At 34.7% G+C, this 23636-nt stretch overlaps 2 protein-coding genes and 1 long non-coding RNA gene across 6 annotated transcripts in view; all 3 read left to right on the forward strand.

Moving 5' to 3' along the window:
- LOC138136612 (uncharacterized) overlaps nt 1–23636 on the forward strand; it is a 134982-nt gene that overhangs the window by 69078 nt on the left and 42268 nt on the right. The window lies entirely within an intron of this gene.
- On the forward strand, nt 8975–10239 carry LOC138141164 (pupal cuticle protein 20-like). The gene is made up of 3 exons (XM_069061830.1): nt 8975–9128; nt 9283–9851; nt 9918–10239. Exons 1-3 carry the CDS (start codon nt 9120–9122, stop codon nt 10099–10101), a joined length of 762 nt encoding a protein of 253 aa, XP_068917931.1. The 5' UTR covers nt 8975–9119; the 3' UTR covers nt 10102–10239.
- Nbr (exonuclease mut-7 homolog) lies at nt 19375–23485 on the forward strand. Of its 4 annotated transcripts, none has more exons than XM_069055518.1 (13): nt 19375–19744; nt 19796–20027; nt 20081–20433; nt 20521–20723; nt 20780–20961; nt 21017–21209; nt 21316–21481; nt 21534–21873; nt 21926–22200; nt 22253–22492; nt 22551–22679; nt 22741–22933; nt 22988–23485. In XM_069055518.1, exons 2-13 carry the CDS (start codon nt 19805–19807, stop codon nt 23179–23181), a joined length of 2691 nt encoding a protein of 896 aa, XP_068911619.1. In that variant the 5' UTR covers nt 19375–19744; nt 19796–19804; the 3' UTR covers nt 23182–23485. The 4 variants fall into 4 exon arrangements, with proteins under 4 accessions (XP_068911619.1, XP_068911637.1, XP_068911628.1 ...); XM_069055536.1 differs by having other exon boundaries at nt 19375–19715; XM_069055527.1 differs by having other exon boundaries at nt 19375–19699.

The following is a 23636-nucleotide window of genomic DNA, read 5'->3' on the forward strand; positions in this document are numbered from 1 at the left end:
TAGGTTATGTCAGGTATGTTTATGCTATTACAAAAATGACCCTTTGATGGTAAACGTCAAATTCGCCTGTCAACTCTGTCAAAGCTGACAACCGGAAATGCGTTTAGATTACAGTGGTACCAAAATCATTCAAATTTTCATTGTTACCAACAGATTCAGTCATTCTTGATCACGTTGTACTTTCCCTGCGTAGAATTTAGTGATTTTTATGTCAACCAATCTCTCGCTGGACAAACTATACCTACGTATTCTACAATCTATCAAAATGAAAATTGAAATAACGATTAGAACAATTAGTAACCCACCTTTCTTTAGTCCACTAGTAATTTCAGGATCTTCATCTGAATCCTGAATCACTCGTTTTGACTTTTATTGAGACTGACATAAAACTGACAAATTAACTTTAAAACAATAAACATATAATGTTTCCTTAGTTACCACAACCGGCTACCGCACTTGATCAAAATGGAAGCACAAATTACAGTTAAAATAGGTTTTGGTTTATGAAATTTTAAAAATTTTTATAGACAACTCGTGTTAGCGTGCTTTTTTTTCATGCGTGTGGATTATTTAACTCGTCTACGACTCGTTTAATAAACTTCCACACTTATGAAAAAAAGTTGCACTTCTAACACTCGTTGTCTAAATAACTATTATACTCCTATTTTCCTTTTCCAAATGCCCTCTTTTTTTGATAAAGGTAGATTTTGATTGGAACTTTGCGTTAAATAAATATGTATTCACTACGTGCTTACTTATGATCATTCCCTACAACCTACAATACTTAATGACAACGTCAATCAATTCAAAGTAGGGTTAGAATCAGATAAGGGTCATTTTCATCTAGGGGGTTATTTCACATTAAAAGTCAAGACAATGACGTTGATGTCCCACTTTTTTTGCCCGCAATAGTGCAGTTGCGGAATTAAAATTTCGGGCACTATTTTTCTGTCACTTCAACAAAATCTCTGTAAAGCACCTTCTACTGTCATCATGACTGACATTCAAAAATTAAACTTTTCTGTGTCAGTGTTTTGAGATTTCAGTTAGTTGCACTGAGTATAATTAAATCATCGCTTTGATATGTTGCCTACCCGTTATTATGCCACAAATGACAATTTTTGAATGGCAAAAAGACAAAAACATGACAAGAGTAAAAAATAAAGTTATTAACGTAAAGGTTGTTTTAGAGTTTATATCATGATTCATGACATTGACAATAGTGCCCGCAATTTTAATTCCGCAACTGTACGTACGATCTTCAGCTTCTATCATCTATACTTGCACCCCAGTCTGCATCGGCATAACCTACAAGTTCTTTCTCCAGACTTTTCGAACATTAGCCTAGATTTTCGGTGTTCTTCAGATACCGCAGTACTCGTTTCGCAGCTCTCCAGTGTTGTTCCCCAAAGTTTGTGTTAAATTGGCTGAGCTTGCTCACGGTGTGTGCGATGTCTGGTCGCGTTGAAACAGCTAAGTAGGTACATCAGAGAACCAACGAGGCTCTGATATGGTAACTTTTCAACTGCTTTCTTCTCCTCTTCGGTTTTCGGGCACATTTCTTTCGACAGTTTTTCTTTCGGGTTAATCGGGGTTGTTACACCTTTACAATTTTCCATGTTGAAACGACTTAAGGTTTCCTTGATGTACCTTGATTATGACATGGTAATTGGTTGTTTCTCGGCATCTTGTGTGAATTCTATGCCAAGACAAAAACTCAACGGACCTAAATCTTTCGTCTCGAAGGACTTCGACAGTTCTGATTTTAATCGTTGCAGCTTTCTCGGGTTGTCTGATGCCACCATGAGGTCGTCAACATAAATCACGACTATGACGATGTTTCCGTCTTCTTTAGTGATATAAACACAGGGATCGAAGTTCAATGGTTTCAGTGTTTGTTGTTTTAATTTTTCGTCTAGTTTCTTATACCACTGCCTGCCTGATTGTTTCAGGCCATAAAGTGCCTTTCTAATTAAACACACTTTGTTTCCTCTGAATTTTCGTGACTCCTTTTCATTTAGTACTCGTATGTCGTAGAATTCACTTGGAACCTCCATAAATACTTCTTCGATTTCGCCATTCAAATAGGCATTTGTGAAATCCAGTTGGTATACCTGGAGACCTAATTCGACTGCGATTGTCATGAACAAACGAACTGATCCGAGTCTTGCCACGGGGGCAAACGTTTCGTTGAAATCAATACCAGGTTTTTGAGTAAAACCTTTCGCCACTGATCCGTCTTTCTTGAGTTTTGTTCGTAGAACCCACCTCGATTCGACGATTTTCTTTCCCTGGGGACGATCTACAATTATCCAAGAGTTTTATTTCTTTTCAGAGCTTCGTATTCTGCGTTCATTGCCTTTTTCCAGTCGGCAGCTTCTGGACTAGATAGAAATTGAATAGAACTGAAACTGTCTGCGGGTCGGCAAACTCGATCAGACCTGCTACATCATGCAATTCTTCGTTCTCGTGGTTTTCTTCTTCTTCTGGTTCTGCCTCGTGTTCGTTGACCTTATCATGTTGAACAGTTTTCGCGGTCTCCCCCGCTTGCCGGTAAGAACCTTCTTTGGTCGTCCTAGACCTCTCTTCATTATCACGGGAATTTCTTCTCCGTTTTCTTCTTCCACGAGAGTTTCTCCATCTTCTTCTAGATCGCAGATCTCTGTTTGTTTATCTTCCTTTTGTGTTTCGGGTACGTTGAATTCAATGACGTTTTCTGGGTTTTTCTTGAAAATTTCTTCGTCCATGAAATCAGTAAAATCATTTTCTGCTTGATTACGTTCCGTGAACGTAACGTCTCTGCTTCGAATAACTTTTCTTGCTTCTGGATTCCAAAGCCTATACGCCTTCGATTGTACCGAGTATCCGATAAAAATGCATTTCTTCGATCTTGAATCAAATTTTCCCTTTCCAGGCGTTTTATCAAGTGCAAAGGCTGTTGTCCCAAACTTTCGGAAGTAGCTAACAACTGGGGTTCTTCTCGTCCACATTTTAAATTAAATTTCACCACCCAGGCTTCGAGAAGGACACCTGTTCCTGATGTGATTTGCGGTTAAAATCGCTTCAGCCCAAAAACTTGCGGGGAGCCCCGATTGAATCCTCAGGCACCTCGCCGTCTTCTCCAAGCTTCTGTTTTTCCTTTCAGCTACTCCATCTTGTTGTGGCGTGTATTCTACAGTGAGTTCGTGTCTGATGCTTTCTTGTTTCAGGAAATCTTTCAAGTAGTGGCTGGTGTATTCGGTTTCGTTGTCTGATCGGACTGTTTTAATTTTTTGCTCCGTTTTCTTCTCAACCAAGCTTTTGTACTCCTTGAGCTTCTCGATAACTTCACTTTTCTTTTTCATAAAATATACTTCGCAGCATCTTGATTTGTCATCTATGAAAGTGACGAAATATCTTGAACCAGCGAGGGTTCACGCGCATGCACGTGTATGCACGTCTGTATGCACGAGTTCTAAAAGTTCTGTAGATGGAGATACCGACCTTGTGAATGGCTTCCGTGTCTGCTTGCCCTTTACACACGTTTCACAAACGGATAAAGCTTCGTCGGCCTTAATGTCAATTCCATCAACTTTCTGCTTGCATATAATGTTCTTCAAATCCTTTTCATTGAGGTGGCCAAAACGTTCATGCCATTCTTGTAATGACCTGGATATCTGCGACCCTCTGCTTTCTTCGGACAACTCATCGATGTAGTACATATCTTTATCTCGACGTGCTACTATGACATTTTCTCCGGTGTCGGGATTCGTTATGATGGCTTCGTTTCTTCTGAAGGTAACTTCAAAACCGTGTTCGGTCATCTTCGCGACTGACAAGAGATTCGATCGTAGGTCAGGAACGTACAGAGTTTCGTCGAGTCTCACAGTAAGATTTTCTTCTACACTCAGTCTTACAGTACCGCTTCCTACAATTTTCGTTGACCAGCTGTTGTCCAAATTCAGGGTCTGCACTTTCGGGGTTTTAATTTCTTCGAATTTTGCTTTTTCGGAACACATATGTAAAGACGCACCTGAGGCTAAACACTGAGTCTATCGTGTTCGACGTGAAGTTTCACAACGACTTCTGCCTTTCGGGTTGATTCTGTGGGTTTCGTTTTTGGACCTTTTGGTCTGAAGAGTTTCGATCTGCAATCCTTGGCCATGTGGCCAACTTTTCCACATGTGTGACAAGCGAATTTAAAACGTTCAGTTTTAGAATATTCCGATTTCTTGGGTTGACTTGACCTACCAGGATTGTCATTAATGAACATGGCATCTGAAACGTTTTCTTTTGGGTTTCTATAGCAATTCGAAAAGGTTCGTACTCGTCGGGAATGCTGTAGAGCAGAAGGATGGCAAGAAGGTCATTGATGATACAAAGTTCCATCTCTTCGAGTTTGTCCACGAAATCGAAGAAATTCCGGATGTGATCTCTCATATCCTCACCGTTTTTCATTTTCAACAAAATCAACGTTTTCAGGAACACCGCTTTTCGAGCGGGTCCTTGGGACTGGTAGACGCTGTGTAATTTGTTCCATATGTCTTTTGACGTAGGACAATTCTTGATCTGTTTAAGTTCTGATGGGCAGATTGTTAAAATCAAATCTGACCTGGCTTTCGCATCGTTTGATTCCCACGTGGTTACGGCTTCTGGTGGTTCTTTTGGTTTTGGAATTGTTCCGTTCACGTATTTCCAAGAATTATTCTTAATGAGCAAAGCTTCGATTTGGATTTTCCATGTAGGTATCGAAATTGTCTTTTCCAAGAGGTTCGATTTTCACGCTTGTGTAGCTCATTTTTCGTTTTTGTACTACTCACAAATAGCTTCAAGTTACTTTTTCGTTGTGGAATTCGTACAATTTCTTATTTTTCAGCGCAGAGGGTCCATAACCTGTAGAGTCTATGCAGTGTTTGAAAAACGTATTTGTGGATTCAAAACAAATTTTTATTTCTATGTAGCTTTTATACAGGGTTATTCTATATGATTGTAGTCGAAGTAGGCCATGCCCATGTTATTACGTTTTTGCCGCTTTCATGTGAACTGTCACTGTCATTTTTTAGGTGAAAAGTGCGGTGATGAGGATTTTATTTATTTTTGTTAAATTAACGATTGAATCCAGAAATATTGAGTTGTTCTACAATCAATTTTAAAAATATTGAATTGTTTTGCACCCAATTTAACTGATGATTTTTTATGTGGAGCGGCAACCATAAATTTTACATTCAGTTTTCACGCGTACTTCGACTACAATCATTTAGAATAACCCTGTATTTAATACAACTTTTCTATTAATGTCATAACGTGGTCATAAGAAACTGTAGTTACTCAGGCAACTTGAAACATATAACTTGATGGGAGTTCGCATATTTCCAACAGTGTACAAGAGGGAAAAAAAAAATATTTTTGATTTTACGCAAAAACTTCAGAGGAATTTTTTGCTTCATCTGAAACCCCCATTTCTGTTACCAAAAAGTCTTTTTCAACGCAGAGGAAGACTTAACATTAAAATCAAAGAAAATGCTGAAAAAATATTTTCCTTTTTTTTAAATCAAATGATAATGCCAATCATTTTGAATGATTTTGAAGCACTAGTGCGCGAAATCTACGTTCGCTCGTTAACTGTTGCGTTTGCGAAATGTCATTTTGAAGTTAGTGAGTTCAAAATTTTTTTTTGTATTAAATGGATACCAGGACTCGTTTACTAATCAGCCTTTTATTTACAAAACTTAAATCTTGCAAGAAGAAGAAGAATAATGAAAAACTTAAATGTACACTTCTATTAAAAAAAAAAGCGTACAAGTCGTGAGCACAATTTTGGCTAGATTGCCATATTGTAAACCTATCCTTTAATTGTTGTTACTTAGAAACCTGTAACAAAACCCATGCTGATAGCTGGATTTTGTCGATGTATTTTTCAGAGATTTTAATGTGTGTAAATGTGTTGCCTTATTTATTAGGCAAGTATTACCAATTACTGAATTACTACAAACACAACTCAAACCTTTATTCGTAAATTTATAGAAAAAGGCAACTCTCAACAATCTAACAATTTAAAAATTTATAAAAAGCAATTTTCACACATTTGACATACATACAAAATGTCAGTAATACCGTGATACGTTTTCTTGGAAACGATTAATTAATTTTATCCCCATTTACATTAGCTCAATACGTTTTTTTTTAATAGAAGTGTACTTCATTCGTAAGTGCAACTTGCAGCACAGAAAATTGCATTTTATTTTTAATACCGATGATGCACTTTAACCAAAGGAAAAATGCATTACGACAATTATGTAGAAGAGAAGAAGAAAAACAGCAAAATTTTCATAAATCGAAACCCGTGATACTGCTACTATGTTACGCCCAGATTTTATGCAACTTCTGAAGCACATGTAACTAATTGGTTGCTTATATTCAAATCATTAAATAATAAATCTGTGGCGGTCGTGAAAAAGTAGGTAAATCGAAAATGTTAATTTTTCAGGGCAACGATTCAAAATTCCACATCATTCCTAAAATCCTGTAATTAAATAGAAACTTCTTTCTACCTGTACTTGCTTTCAATATAAGTAAATTTTAAACTGTGAAAATCGGAATTATTTAACTCCATGATTTATTATTAAGGTGTTTACACCTTAATCGTTAACTCATTTTTGAAATTATTTGACTTACCTACTTTTTCACGACCGCCACAGAAATATCAACATTATAAAGGGTGACTGACGAAAAACCGTTGACGCTGTATCTTACTTATTTTTTATGCGATTTGAATAAATGACACATCAAATGAAATAGTTCAAAAACACTTCATTATTATCCTATTCTATATTTTTTTCGACATCTAGACGATAGCCAACTTTTTTTTTTCAAATCGCACTCTATATGTTTTTTTATTCGTTCTTATAAAGAATCTTCTTCTGAATATTTGTACGTTAAAAGAAAAAACAAAAAATGTATTTTAACTGAAAAAAATTGAAAATCAAAATCAAGTAATCAAATTTGTAAACAATACAAAATCTATTCTGGTTGCTCAAAATTTCCTCGTTGCTGTTGCAGACACTGTCGATATCTTCTAGAAATGCCCACTTTTACATTCAGTAAAAAATTTCGGGATTTTTCCTGACATACTCGCACTACCCTTTTTTTAACTCTTTGGGTACCTGGTGGGGTCAAATAAACATCGTCGCGAAAGTTTCCAATGAATATAAAGAAATCCAATGGATTCAAATCTGGGGATCTAGCGGGCCATCGAATAGCTCCATGAGCACCCATTCATCGTTCACCAACATCATTTAAATGATTTAAAAATACAAAATTAATGTGTGCATTATGTGGTATGGCGCCGTCCTGATGAAACACGACTCTATTCAACACTGCTAATGGTATCTCATCCAGAAAGTTGCTTATTTCGTTTGATAATAAATAATATGATATTTTGTTTGATTGAGACTGCTTTCAATAAAAAAGGGACCCACTAGTCCATTCTATCTGCAAAAATGCCACACCACACCTTAACACTAAATCATCTTTGGAAATTTTCTTCCACAGCAACATTATTATTATTATTATCATCAAACTGTTTTGACAAATGAATATTCAGAGCTTACTTAGTCATTTCGAGCATTTAGAACAAACTTCTCACTTGTTTATTTTGGTCACTTGATTTTTAAATTTTGTACATTTACTCTTTAATTTCTTGACTTTTGTTTAATGAATGGGTATAGTTCTTTGCATTTTTATATTCAGAACACAAATCTCTACAATACTGAATAAAAAAAAATGTACAGTGCTATTTGAAAAAAAGAAGCTGATGTTCATCTGTCAAAAACTGGACGGAAGATTTTTTTTTAATTAGTTGGTAATGAAGTGTTTTCAAAATTATTTCATTTAATGTGTCACTTATTCAAATCGGATAAAAAATAAGCAAGATACAGCATCAAAGGTTTTTCATCAGTCACCCTGTATTATAATATTGATATTAATGTTATTAATCATTGTATTTGACATTTAAAAAAGTATCTTTAAAACGTAAGAAACGCCACATATCATAAAATCATTTATTTCATAAAAAAATGTATTACATACTCGTAAAACACTGTTTTATTAAAGCATAACATAGGTACGAGTTAATAATAATAATAATTAATCAAAATTCTACGACTACTTCCTTCAAAAAATTTAAGCCAATCAAACAGCTGTAATATTTTATTTTTAACCAATAACGATCAAATTTCAGCGATAATACTGCACTAGTGCAATTACTGATAATAATTTGCACTAGAAAAAAACGGTTGTCAATAAATCACCTTAGATACCAATTCAGTGCAAACGTGATGAGATGACCGATAATGACCGTATAAAAATTTAAAGAAAAATTGATTTTTAAACACAGAATTACGTTTATTTGTACATAACATTTAAAATTTTCTCAGGAAATAATCTGCCAAAATGTCCTCTCGTGCATGTCAAATTGTCTCATAATTTCCTCTCATGCGTTTCGCACACTAGAGAAAATTAAATTATCGACAACTTGATACTCGGGATGTTCCTACCTATTGATAATCTACAATTTTGTTAATAAAATATGTAGTAAAGAAATAAATATGTATGTAGGTACTTTGCGGTTAAGTAATTAGCGAAAATACAGCGTGTATTTTTAACTAAACGTGTAATGTTATAACATTTGATGAAAGGGCTGAAACATGAAAAGCAGTATTTATTTTATAGAATTTTAAAATATGAATTACAAAATATTAGTAGGTAGGTAATGGTATGTTTCATTTGAATTTTTTAATGAGAAAAATTCCTAATTGGAATGCGTCTTTTAACGTTAAGAAATGTGGAAAAGAGAAGTAATAAATTAAACAGAAAGCGTTATCAAGAGCATAATAGGGGAATATTGCATAACAACTATTTCATATTGCCAACGCCTTCTAAGGTGTGTGAAAAATGGTACACGGAAAAATATGCATTCAGCAACCTTGTAAATGGGCTGATGATCTAGATTACAGGCAGATTCTTTCATCTAAAATGCCGAGGCTCATCCTCGGCTGGAGGGGCACTAAACTGCAGGTGGATGAGCTCGGCTCTATAAATAATTGTAACACAATTGCTTTTGCATTAGAACACAACACGACATGAAATTAGTAAGTTCTACTTTATAACATACTTTTATCAGTTCAGTGTACTGCATTTTATTATTAGACATTTTATTATTATGTCCACAGAAGACAAAAATAATAATATATTTTTGTATTTTAATAACAATATTTTTAGATACGTATTTTTATATATTTTCAGGTCATATTCACAACTGTTATCGGCATAGCGTTGAGTGCCCGTCTGGACACCGCCTATCTTCCACCCCGTGGTGGAGGAGGAGGTGGTGGACCGTTTGGCCGACCTGGTGGTTTTGGAGGTGGTTCAGGCAATGGAGGACCGTTCGGTGGCGGAGGCGGGGGTGGTCCATTTGGAGGAGGAGGAGGAGGTGCTGGTGGTGGTGGTGGTGGTGGAAGCCCATTTGGAGCAGGAAGTGGAGGAGGACCATTCGGAGGAGGAGGAGGCTCAGGTTTTGTTGGAGGTGGCAGAGGCGGTCCTCAAATACCCATTTTACGATATGTTAATAATAATGACGGAAGTGGTAATTATAACTACGCTTATGAAACTGGAAACGGCATACAGGCTGAAGAGAAAGGTCATCTGAAGAACGCCGGGAGTGCTAATGAAGCTGAAAGCGCCGAAGGGTCCTTTTCTTATACAGGGCCGGACGGTCAGCGTTATTCTATTCAATATGTAGCGGATGAATTTGGATTTAGACCTGTTGGGGCCCATTTACCGACTCCACCGCCAATTCCAGAAGCTATTTTAAGGTAACCGTTAACTTTTTTTCTATTTTTAGTTTTATAATGGTAAAAATGTGTGTTTTCATGATTCAGATCTTTGGAACAAAATCGCGCTGAAGAAGCCCGTGGCGGAGGCGGCGGTTTTGGTGGTGGTAGTGGAGGAGGGGGCGGAGGAGGAGGAGGAGACGATGGTCAATATCGACCAGGTGCATTTGGAGGCGGTGGGGGCGGTGGAATCACACAACCATTTAGCCCACAAACTGGGTATAACTACTAAACTGATTTTCTTCTCCTTTTTAAACGATCACCGATATGTGTAATTAAGTGTATTTTTATATATAGGCCTGATATTATTATTTATTGTACCTACATAACTGCTGTGAATTTTTTATATATTAAGATGAATGAATATGAATTATGTTTTTTTTTTTCACATCAACTTTAAGTAATCAAGCTTAAATTTAACTGGCTGTTCAGACAAAAGAAAAAAATCAAATTTGAGACTACAACTATGTCAGAGTTAAATGACCTAAACGCTAATACGGTGCGATCAATTAAAAAATAAATCGAGTCGGCGTGTTACCTATGGCAACCCATGCTATAGCATAGGCTCCAAAGTAAACTCGGTTTATTTTTTAAATGATCGCTCGGTATTTAGTGATCCCAGAACTCTAACGTTTTATGATAGGCAATACTAATAACGAGGGGATTAGTATTTGACACCTCCTAGTGAAAAGGGGAGCACTTCGTCCACGAGAGACTACCTGGTACGGTCTGCCCTCTTGCTAAATCCAGAGCCCCCAAGCTGAAGACCCACCCTTAATGATATTGCGTATCATAAAACGTTAGAGTTCTATACCTACCTACTTATTACTAAAAATTATTGAACAGCTGTACAAATTGATTTAGTGTTCCAACAACAAATACATACTGTTGTTATTCAAAAATTCCGAAGACAGGGTTCGTTTTAAATCTTTGCGTGTTACATTAGGGAGTGTCATAAATTATCGACGTTTAACAGATACCTAGGTAGGTATAGGTATCCCTACCTTAGTCATTTTACAATTATTGGATTGTTTTAACCCACATTCAGGACTATTAACTCAAGTATTACCTTTCGAAATATCGCGTCGTTCTTATTTGAATCTCGTTGTAGAAACCTACATAACTTTTGTTGGATATGTACCTATACATATAAGATCATTTGTTTTACTGATTCATTAAACCTTAAAAAGGTAACCGCAAAATAACGAAATACGTATTGTCATTCGTTTAAAAAATGTATGGGTAACAACAATTGGCAGCAGATTGGTAGGTAGGCTAAAGTACGTATAAGTATATACATATTGATATTGTAGAATTGTTCATTAAATAAAGCAGAATGAAGAATGGATTAAAAAAAGTAGGTATGTGGGTGAAAGTACGCCAATCTGCTTATTACCGCTTCATAATAACCTAACTTGAAAGTTGTCAAATAAATGTCAAAAATCATTGAAATAAATAATATCCTAGATAGCTTGTTAATTCTACAGCTACTCTGATCCAAAGACTTTTTGATCATACTATATTTTTTATACAGAGTGGAACAAAAGTATCAAATATTGGCTGTACCTTTTTAATTTGACAATTTATGAAAAAATGTTTAACATAAAAGTTGTATTGTATTATCCTACATCATCTGGTCTTTCTAGTGAGTTCCTATCTTCTTTTGTTTCGCTGCTATGGCAACCAACTTTGGTTTTTTAAATAGCACCCATACATTTTTTGTGTGATTTTCAAACAAGCGTATCTTTCTGTATTCATAAATACAGTTTTGCCATTATGGGGAAAAAGAATAAAATTTTAAAAAAAGGTGATAAAATTAACTTACTAAGTCATAAAATGCAATATCAAGAATGTTGACAATTTTTGTTGAACGTCATGCATGATAATAAACCAAACAATTTTTATATTAAACATTTTTTCATAATTTTTCAAATTAAAAAGTTACAGCGATTATTTAATACTTTTGTTCCACTCGGTGTAATTAAAATTCACGATGTGACAAATCGGTAGGTATCCCGTATATCTGTTTTAGTCGGTAAATTTTTAGTTCTGACGTTCTCATAAACAGTCCTATCGTGACAACCAGTTAAATGGCAGCAGTTGGATAAACTGCAGTCTATTACTAACAGCCTAGATAAGTAACAGCACCGCGAAGCATGATCGACACGATTTTACGAAAATTAGACCTTTGTAACGTACAAACCTGCTTATCAGTATCATTACGTTGCATTGGTCTAATGGCGCCGAAATTTAAAGCATAATTGTTTCATCACGACACGAAAAGTAACAGCAAGCAAAGATATAACAGGGACTAGTGAGCATGGTAAATCGTTTCACCAATGTAATGTTTCTATACAGGGTGGTCCCGATATAACCTGCCAAAAAAATTCTGGGTCATTAGATGGATCTAACAAGTTCAAAAAACCCCTCTTCATTAGGTCCAAAATAATGGGGATAAATTAACCCCTATCCACACCCATTCGACGCTGCTGACCACAAAAATACGTACCTACTCAGGAATTAATTGTTAGTGTTTGTAAGGATGACAGTATCTAAGCAACATAGGTACCTCAATCGTTTATGACAACTCTCAAATCTGACAAACTAAATCAAATTAATGACATTTATTGAAATTGCTGTACACTGTGTGCGTTAATTCACCAGCTTATTTAGGTACGAAAGCTGATTTTGTAGACTGACATGAATGAGTAATAAATAAAGTGATGTTCCTCAATGTGTAAATAAACTTAGAGGTAGTGTGTGCAAAATTGTGGAAGAACTGTGTAATAACAGTATCGTCTTAATTGTGGTTAAATAGCCGAAATAATGTATTGAATAAATTTATTTACACTTTACATATTCGTACTTTCAACTCTAACTGAGAAGATCGAAGATCTACTAACTAATGAAAGGTAAACTAAAGTAGACAATTGATTTTATAATAAATGTTCTGTGTGCCTTCCGTTGGTACCAATTTTCATAAACAGAATTCAGCATTTCTGGGTTTTTACGAATCTGGTTCGCGGCGTCTGTTACGTGTTTCTGGAGTTGCCCTTTTGTATTTATTTCAACTTCGTATACCAAATCTTTGGTGTGGCCCCAAAAATTAAAATCCAGAGGGGTTAAATGGGGGATCGGGGACGCCATCGTATTGGAATCAGTCAGAACCAACCTTACATAAATGCAGATGTAGCTCCACAAAAGTACAACGGGACGGAGGGACTCCTTCAGGAAAACGCTCGCCGTATGGTCGCCTTGCCGGTCTTGAATTACCACGTGTTTCGCCATAGAGTAAATGCAAATCGGCGTATTCTTATTTTGTGAATTTCATAACTTTTTAAAGGATTCGCAAATTTAAAATTAAATTTGACAAATGTCATAGGTGTTACAGGTACTGTTGCTAAATAAATTCCAGCCAAGCAACCAGAATTACCTTTTTAAACCCGATTAACTCATTAGCGTACAGCAAATTTTGACCAAAATTTCAATTATTTTTATCTCGAAAACGAAAGGACTTTTATTAGAAACATTTTTTGTGTATGAGTTCTACTCATCGTCACCTATTACTGGATTTCTTCTGGCAGGTTATATCGGGACCACCCTGTATATCGAACTATTTATTTAAAATTTATAGTTACCTACATCGTAGAGGGTGAAATTACAGCCCGTTCGTTAGAAACTTTCTGATTTCCCAAAATCGTATTAATATGAAAATTAGTAGCCGACTATAATCAACTGCTCCAAGTTAAAATACAATATCTTCTAAGTGGGGACACTTCCGGAAATACCGGAAATCGACGGCATGTTTGTTTTTTTAAATAGAAAGGCCCCATTTTGGTTGCGAATTTGAATTCTACGATTTTGAGTTTAGAACATCCTTTTGTCAACACTTATCTCTCATCGTTTTTGACCTACGTCATCTTTTTCCCAAAATAGCGGGGTTGTAGGGCTTATTTCAAATTTCCCGCCACGGCTTGGGCCTTGCAGGAAAAAACAGACTATAGGTACTATGGAGGCCACAAAATTTTGGCCGTCACTTTCTTGACATTCAAGAAAAGTGTAAATAAACCTTTAGGAATCGTAACCCTACTTTCAATTCTTGTCATTTTGACAATCAATTTAAACTGTTTGAAGCTCAGATATTCCAAAAATCCGACATGAATGAACAAAATTAGAGCAATCGTACATAGATAACCGGAGGTAAACGTTCTATAATGTATTCCAACTTTAAAAAAACGATGCTTGGCCATGACAATCTGACAGATTTCATCCTGTATATCTGAATAAAAGTTTGGTTAGGAATTTTGAAAATTTTGAAGGCACAGTGTTGCCATACTTAGGTTCCGCTTTTTTGCGAATCGATTGAAACTGTATTACAAGAGATTAATAGAGAACCCAGCATTTTTTATTAAAAATAGCAATTGAAAGAAAAAGACAAATCAAAATGTAAACATCTGGTGGAGGCTTTCGTCGTTGAATGAGTTTCAAGAACGCTTGCTTTAGTTTAACAAGCAGAAAACGGATAAGTTTTCAAAATGGAATCACTTTTTTTAAAAGACATCTACACTTTAACCTCCTCCATTATTTCATCTTCAGAATTATCTTCATCATTAGATTCCGAATCATCTAATGTTTAGCCCACGAATAATTTCGTTCAGATCTCTTTTAAAAAATGGTTCCACTTTTCTGATTTTCCTCTTTTTGTATTCTAGTATCCTCCAGACCCTTTTTTGTAATTATGCAATATATAACAGATCTTCCCACCTATAAATTAGTTATACAGTTCAGGATTTCATCGAACGCAATTCATTGTTCTCACATTGAAGATATCCATCAATCAGTTAATAATCGCATCATTACTTAGATCTCGTTTAAAATGTGTCTAGCCCTTCAACACACCACGTTTTGTCTCGACAAACACAACTTTTGGCATTATGCATTTGTAGTAAACCCTTTAAATTATTACTTTGTGTTGTCTACTTTAACATAAATTGGAAAAACGTCAAAATGACATTTATTGACAACTTTATTTACTTTTTGTTTTAGAATCATCTTGCAACATAGCACTTCAAATTTAGTTCCAAAAGATTTACAACCAAAATGAAACGAAATATAACTACTGCTTTCCTCAGTACTGCCAATTTAACAAAATGAAAGCATGGCAACCTATCGTTTTTTTAAAGATGGAATTGATTATATGTAGTAGAAATGACAAAATAATTTTGTGTTTTGCAATTTACCACCCAAAAAATAACGTTCATAATCAAGACGGTAATCATGATGACAATAAAGTACGGATTACAATTTTTTTTTTTTTTTTTGAATTGACAGACAATGACGGCCAAAATTTTTTGGCCGGCATAGTACTATTCCGGACACGGAATCTTGGCCATAACTGACATTAGTGACATTTAACTGAAAAATATGTGTGAACTGGCCTTTATTGAATATAACCCAACTTTTGACTCGATAATGCCATTTCCTTGCTTTTTTGATGTCAGAATAAAAACTTCAAAGTGATTTTTAATAATTGTCATTTATTAATGACGCTAATGATTGGTTTACATCATTTTTTTTAGAAATGTCAAAAAAATGTTGGCCAAGATTCCGTGTCCGGAATAGTACATAAACTTGACTCAAGTTGCAAAAAACCACTTGTCATTTGCAACAGCATTTTTTTCATATTTTTGTACCAAATAAAGGCACAAAGGGACCAGAAAATCATAGTTTGGGTTGAATATTTTTCATATAAGTACAGTTTTAAAGTAATTTCAAATCACTAATGCCATAAAAGTGCAGTTGCAAAAAACCACTTGTCATTTGCAACAGCGATTTTTCAATATTTTTAAACCAAATAAAGGCACAAAAAGGCCAGAAAATCATAGTTTGGCCTGAATATTTTCCATATAAGTACAGTTTTAAAGTAATTTCAAATGACTAATGCCATAAAAACGCTGTTGCAAATGCAAAATGGTTTTTTGCAACAGCATTTTTTTCATATTTTTGAACCAAATAAACGCACAAAGGGACCATAAAATCATAGTTTGGATTGAATGTTTTCCATATACGAGTAAGTACAATTTTAAAGTAATTTCAAATGACTAATGGCATAAAAGTGCTGTTGCAAATGCAAAGTGGATTTTTGCAACTTGAGTCAACTTTACCTACAGCCTACCTAAGTATAGTATTTTTACCCCTAATAGAAATATTGACTAAATTCATAAATCACACCGACAAAGAAACAGTTTACAATCCACTTACAGGTAACAAACCGGTCATTTTTGCCCGTTGGGTGCCACCAAATTAATATCGTCCTACAGAAACTGTAATGGAATTCGAGAGCGATCAAATCAAATTAATTTGTAATCGAGTTAGAGGTAAAGTCAAAACGAAACATGACATCACGTGGTTTACGCAGAAGACGAATATCCATGAATCCCAAATGGTATGTCGTTATAATACTTGAACATGAACTCCACACTCCAATAAAGTAAGTGACAGCGATAATCAAAATTAAAATTGGGAAAGAAGCGTGCACCAGAGAGATAGTTCAGTCAATAGAGACATAAAAATGGCTCCACCTTGCAAAAGGTACAGAAAAGTTTATACTTGGCAGGTATCTTCTATTAGGCATATTATTAATATTGCCGAGTTTGCGACCTTGGGGGGTTGTCGCTCGCCCCGCCATACTGGAGAATAGGGGTGGAAAATCACATTTCTGCGATTATTTCATTATCCGTGCGAGATACACTGTACGTCTATCTAAGTTATTATAAAAAATGTAAAGTCGACTCAAGTTGCAAAAAACCACTTGTCATTTGCAACAGCATTTTTTCAATATTTGTAAACCAAATAAAGGCACAAAAAGGCCAGAAAATCATAGTTTGGATTGAATATTTTCCATATAAGTACAGTTTTAAAGTAATTTCAAACGACTAATGCCATTAAATTGCTGTTGCAAATCCAAATTGGTTTTTTGCAACTTGAGTCAACTTTAGAGCGTACAATTCTCTACATTTTTTGTTCTTTATGTTTTTTTGTCAGATCAATAGTTTCGTAATTACAGCGTGTAAAAATCGAGAATTTCTATTATTTTTATACTTTTTATTCTTTTCCACACCACCACAGAGGTAGAGCAATAGGGTGCATTTCTTTTTTAAGTAGTGTCCCCGTTGGGCATAGTCTACGATGCAGTAGAAATTTACTGTTTTACTCTTTTTGATCTCTTTGTAACGTAGACGGATCCAAATGATCTGGATCGATCGGTTTAGATGAGCTGAATTCATCAGAGTTTATGAATTCGAGAATTCCTCTTGAGAATTTTCCTCTTGTTCCTCAGGGTCATCATCATCATCATCAGTATCATTTGGCGTTTACCTGTTTCATTATCATTACTATACACGATACACGTTGGAGTCCGATATTCCCGTAGACGGACAAACAGTATTGATCTGACAAAAAAAAAAACGTAAAGAACAAAAATTGAAGAGAATTGTATGTTCTACATTTTTTGTAAGTAGTTAGATATACGTATCTCGCACGGATAATGAAATAATCACAGACGTTCCAGAATCTGAAGATCAAGACGAACAAATACCTGAAATCAATGAATTTCTATTTTGGCAAACGCCAGATGATCTTGATGATGATGATGATGACCCTGAGGAACAAGAGGAAAATTCTCAAGAGGAATTCCCGAATTCATAAACTATGATGAATTCAGCTCATCTATACCGTTCGATCCAGATCATTAGGGTCCGTCTACGCTACAAAGAGATCAAAAAGAGTAAAACAGTAAACTTCTACTGCATCGTGGACTATGCCCACTGGGGACACCACAACAAAAAAAAAACGCACCCTATTGCTCTACCTCTGTGGTGGTGTGGAAAAGAATAAAAAATACAAAAATAAAAGAAATTCTCGATTTCTACAGGCTGTAACTACGAAACTATTGATCTGACAAAAAAACATAAAGAACAGAAAATGTAGAGAATTGCATGCTCTACATTTTCTATAATAACTTAGATAGAGGTATCTCGCACGGATAATGAAATAATCGCAAAAATGTGATTTTGCACCCCTATTCTTCAGTATGGCGGGGCGAGCGGCAACCCCCCAAGGTCGCAAACTCAACAACATTAATAATATGCCTGATAGAAGATACCTGCCAAGTATAACCTTTTCTGTACCTTTTGTAAGGTAAAACTCCCTATTGATTGGACTAAGAAGTGCTACCACAAATCAGTTATGCTAGTGCGTCATGATCTGTAAGTTACGAAAAATTGCGAAGGAAACGCCAAACAGCTTGAAAACCTTCAGTTTGACAAACTGACACATCAGTCATAATGACAATAAATGGTCGCTTGCATTGACTTTTTTGAAATGTCAGAAATTTGCCGGCCTAAATTTATTGTCCGCCATAGTACAAACATAGTCACGGATGATACATAGAGTACAAACATAGCTTGAAACTTGAATTGAAAAACAGAACACAGGTTAGTTCTGTGGGTTAGTTCTCGCCATATCCCGTAGAGGGATATGGAGGGAGCACTGCCTATGCTGGCAATGTAAAGGAAGCGGCACGTCGCGCGACCTGTGCGGAGACCTTTTATGACGCCTTTTAAAATGACCGCCAGTACTTCGTGAAATTTCGTGACGAGGGTCGTTGGGCATCAGATGCTTCATAGGCGTCGGTGTTCCGTCATTTTACTGGGATTTGCTTTTTTCCACGTGAACCGGTTGGTGAATTGTCTTTGTATTTTTTCAGTTGTATAACTCTGATCTGTTTTTATTTTGAACTAAATATTTACGGTCGTCTTCCTACAATTCCTACAAAAATTGTCCCCAGAAAAAAGTTAAAGGGACGCCACTGGAAAGATGAAATATCTGCGTTAACTTCGGTTTCGCTCGGCTCATCTGGAGACCTTTTATTAGGTCTACAGAAAAGCGCGGTCGTAATGGGTCGTATCCACTTTTTTGAAGAGTGCTCCCTCCATATCCCTCTACGCCATATCCAATCCATCGCAAAAGACATACGGATTCAAATCTTCAAATCCACGGATGACTCGTTACAAATTAATTTAATCGCTCGATAAATTTTAACACAGATAAGAAACAGTACTTTCTCTTCTGTGAGTTTACTATTTTAGTAACAAATACGTTGCCAACTTTTTCGTTAAAATTTACACAAACGTTATAGAATCTCTGGTCAGCTCTGGTAGAACTCAACGTACAGTTGCGGAATTAAAATTTCGGGCACTATTTTTCTGTCACTTCAACAAAATCTCTGTAAACCACCTTCTACTGTCATCATGACTGACATTAAATTATCGATTTGATTTGTTGCCTACCCGTTATTATGCCACAAATGACAATTTTTGAATGCCAAAAAGACAAAAACATGACAAGAGTAAAAAATAAGGTTATCAACGTAAAGGTTGTTTTAGAGTTTATTATCATGACATTGACAATAGTGCCCGAAATTTTAATTCCGCAACTGTACATCGTACACCACGTACACATTACATTACCGTATTCGCAGCAAGTAACGGAATCGTAATAACGTGTACTTACACGTATCAAAATGCTAAATGTAACCTAAACATCTAAATATTTCCTGTTCTTTGATCTATGGGTAGATGATAACTAGATACGCATTTTCGCCATGTTTACACAAGAATCATTAATGAAAAATGGAAAGTGACTGAAATCGTTTAAACAAAGCTGATTTGATAAATAAACTCATAAATAGTTTGGTAATTTTGGTATCTATTTTCGTTCGCAGGAGGCTTTGTTGTCCACAATAATTTTGATACTGTACAGGGTGACAGGTAAAATCTAGGTTATGTATGTAGTTTTGTTGCTTGTCAAAAATCGTTAGTGTAAAGAAATTGTGTGTTAATTATATAAAAAATACAAAATTTTAGCATAAAAAAATGAGCACCTACAGAGGAAGAGGAAGAGGTAGAGGATTTTATCGAGGCGTTAGAAATAATCAACCACTTTCAAATACAAGAAATCCTCGAAATGCGGAAGTTGCATCAAATAAAAGCATATCACAACATGACAATAACTGCTGCAATGCAACAAGCATAATTTTAGAATTAGATCCTCATGGTGCCATCTTCTTAAATGAACTTAAAAATATGTGGAATATGTGTAAGTTTGCAACCATTTGATATTAATACTTAATGAAATAAATATTTTGATAGTGAAAAAGAGTCCTCCAGTTATTAACAAGCTCCATCAACATTTCATTGTGTGTGAAAATCCATATGAACAAACTGTACGATTAATGTACAACTGTCAAGAATTTAACAATGCTAAAAGTAAATCTTTACCTTTTTTTATAATTGAAGAATTTAAAAATTGGAGCACAGCTTATAAAAATAAAATAATACACCTTTTAACTCCAAAACTTAAAATAGATGTGTTCAAAATTATCTCCACACAAAACACACTGAATTTAACAAAATTAGTGGTTGAAGTTTTTGAAATGGCAAAAGAAGGGGAAATCTTTTTGGATATCATTAAATGTATGATAGAGAAGAAAAGATATAAAGAGGTATTTATAGTTGTTCATAAAAATATAATTGATAATGATAAATTACATTAAGTAAGACAAATACATGTATAAGGTTATTTATTTCAGGCTTGCCAAAGTGCAGTATTATTTAAACTTCAAGATAAATTTACTGTAGAAGACTTTTTATTGCCGTTGATTCTTCAAGACAAGTTATATGGAATAGATGATTTTTTAACTGTTAGTCCTAAACATCAAGTTGAATTAGTTACTCTGTTAGATTCAGCCCTTGGTAAACCATCAGTTAGGGATGCCTTAGCATCATATGTGTTGTAAGTATATTTTAAAGGATCTGTAAATTTTATTTATGAGGTACTTTTAATTTCAGCAATTTAGATGTTCCTGATATTAAATGGGATAAATTGTATGCAAAACCTTTAAAGAAATTAATTACTAGACTTGTGAAAATGTTTAAACTTCCATCTAATATTACTCCAAATTTAAATAAAAAAAGAAATGAAGGCGCCTTGCAATTTTTATTGCATAAGAGATATAAAGAAAATTCTTTTGGTCTGTATTGTGTTATGAAAGTAATATGTAAGTGCAACAATAATATTTTATGTAGGTGATGAAAGTTGGAAAGAAATGGTCCAAGAAGCCATTGGAGATGATGAAGAACTGCAGAGGGAACTTGTAACACAAGTGTGCATGTATGGTGATGTTGCGGAGGCCTTAAGATGGGCTCACTTTTATAAAGTTGATAAACAGTATTGGCCATATAATGTTAGAATGTTAGATGAAAATCCAGATGAGGAGAGGTACACCAGTGTTTAATTATTTTTTTTTTTAACATTATCATTTTAGTCAAGGCTATATATATTTATTTCTACTTAGGGGAGTTAAATAACTAGAATAAATTTTCAGATTGCACCAGAGGAATATCTTACCAGATGATGAATCACCATGGAGTAATGATGATTTGCAGTCTGCTGAATCTGTTGAATATCATCAATTCCCTTTGCCATTTAGTAGTATTCATTTAGTAGATTCCGAAGTATCATTTGAAAGTTTTTTAGACAGTGGACTCCAAGTAAGAGTTAAAAGTTTTCATGTTCTGTTTTAATTTCTTTTATTCTTTATAGGACGTTGACATAGTCGGAATTGACTGTGAGTGGAAACCAAATTTCGGTAGCCAAAAGAATGAGTTAGCTTTAATGCAAATAGCAACTAGAAAAAACGTGTTCATCCTTGACATTATCACTGTAGGAACCAAAGTGCCGCATTTATGGCAAGAACTTGGAAAATTCCTTTTTAATAATTGTGATATCTTAAAATTAGGTTTTGGTTTTACTAGTGATATTACGATGATTAAACAGTCTTTACCTGAACTTAATTTTACACCAAAACAGCTTGGCTTTTTAGATTTACTTTCTCTTTGGAAAATATTGGAAAAATACCCAAAGGTTGTATTGCCATATGAAGGTAAATATTCGACCTGAGCATTGCAAAATTGTAATAATTGTCTGATTTCCAGTGCGGAGTAGCGGACCCAGTTTGGGTACTTTAGTAAATCATTGTTTGGGCCGTCCCCTGGACAAGTCTGATCAGTTTTCAAATTGGGAAAAGCGCCCTCTTCGAGACAGTCAGCTTTTCTATGCCGCACTTGATGCTTATTGCCTTATTCAAGTGTATGATGTCTTAAAAAGTTGTTGTGAAAAGGGAGACTTTCATTTTGAAGAAACCTGTTACAATTTAATGACAAATGAAAAAATGCCCAAAAAGAAATTTAAAAACCCTGTTCCAAAAAAGGTAAGTAAAAGTGTGAAGTATGAGTTTCATACATTACATAAATTTCTTTTAGCAACGGCCGTCTCAATCAGAAGAAGAAATTCCTCAACCTCCATCTCCTCATTTGAGTCAAGTGTCAGCCACATCATTTAAAGTTGTCTGTGATACAATGTTACAAGGTTTAGGCAAAAATCTTCGAAGATGTGGAGTTGATACTGCCATTCTTGAAAATCGCATGGACCATATGGAATGTGTCAGATATGCTCAAGATGAACAACGATATATTTTAACAAAGGGAAATGTTTTTAACAAAGTAATTAATTTTTATTAATATGTTAGCTTTATGTAATGATTAAAAAAAAAAATTTTAGTTGTATGGATATGTGCCAATCGGACATTGTCTTAAAATTCATAGTGATAATGTAGATGAACAACTTAAGGAATTTATTGATTACTATAAAGTAAACGTAACCAAAGGTGATGTGTTCAGTGTATGTCAGGTATTTTTAATTTACTGAAAATGAAAGTACATAAATCCCTTGATATACTCGTTATGTTCAGGTTTGCAATGGCCGAAGTTTCATCAAAGTATCACATTCAACTATGTTAGCATTAAAGGATTCTTACAGTCCACCTAAACTTATGCCACCAGATTATGATAACGATGTCGATGAAGCCTCAGGTTTTTCAAGCGACGAAGATTTCGATTTTGAGCCTGGTCCTCCTCTTCAAAGTTCAAGAAAGTGGGATCTTTGTATGATGACAGATACTTTGTTTTTTGTGTTTATATATTTAGGTTTTTCTTCAGATTCTGATGAAAAGGTTGACGTTGGCTTATGCCAAACTCGACAAGGAGTCAAAATACAAGTGATGTCAATACCTGATGCTATATTAGAGAAAATGGATTACTTTTATGTTTGTGAAGATTGTGGCAAAGTCTATTGGGATGGAAGTCACATGGAAAGAGTATTAACAGGACGACTCCAAGGAATTGTGCAATGAAACTGTTATTTAAATACCATACATAGTATATTTTAATACTTTAAATACTGCTTAGTTTAATATCATCGCATCTTTCATTTTTAATTATATAAAATAAAAGTAACTTATTAATTTAAAATTAATTTAGTTAACATATTCCTAATATTTGTTTGTATGCAATAAGAAGCATGCAATCATAATTAGTACAAAGATTTTTTAATTGTGTAAATGGAATTGATTATAATTAACTAACGTTTTCAGTGTCCAGCTTTGTGATTTTATAATGTTAATTTTTATGGTTTTTCAAATATATTGACGCACTGTCTTTTTGCATTATTAATAAATATTTCTTTTAAAACTTCGTTGTGGGTAAAAATGGGTATTTTTTACACTGAACCAAAATCCGAATGTTACATATTTTGTTGCACCTATCTAATCTAACCCACTGTAATTTGTACATTTACGATTTTAAATTG

The sequence above is a fragment of the Tenebrio molitor genome, chromosome 1 (genome assembly GCF_963966145.1).
Source record: "Tenebrio molitor chromosome 1, icTenMoli1.1, whole genome shotgun sequence".
Classification (NCBI taxonomy): Eukaryota; Metazoa; Arthropoda; class Insecta; order Coleoptera; family Tenebrionidae; genus Tenebrio; species Tenebrio molitor.

Coding starts and splice junctions, on each gene's coding strand:
- Nbr (XM_069055518.1), top strand. CDS start 19,805: ATGAGCACCTACAGAGGAAGAGGAAGAGGTAGAGGATTTTATCGAGGC. Junction 21,874..21,925: donor GGTTGTATTGCCATATGAAG/GTAAATATTCGA, acceptor TCTGATTTCCAG/TGCGGAGTAGCGGACCCAGT. Junction 22,201..22,252: donor AAAACCCTGTTCCAAAAAAG/GTAAGTAAAAGT, acceptor AATTTCTTTTAG/CAACGGCCGTCTCAATCAGA.
- LOC138141164 (XM_069061830.1), top strand. Junction 9,852..9,917: donor ATTCCAGAAGCTATTTTAAG/GTAACCGTTAAC, acceptor TTCATGATTCAG/ATCTTTGGAACAAAATCGCG.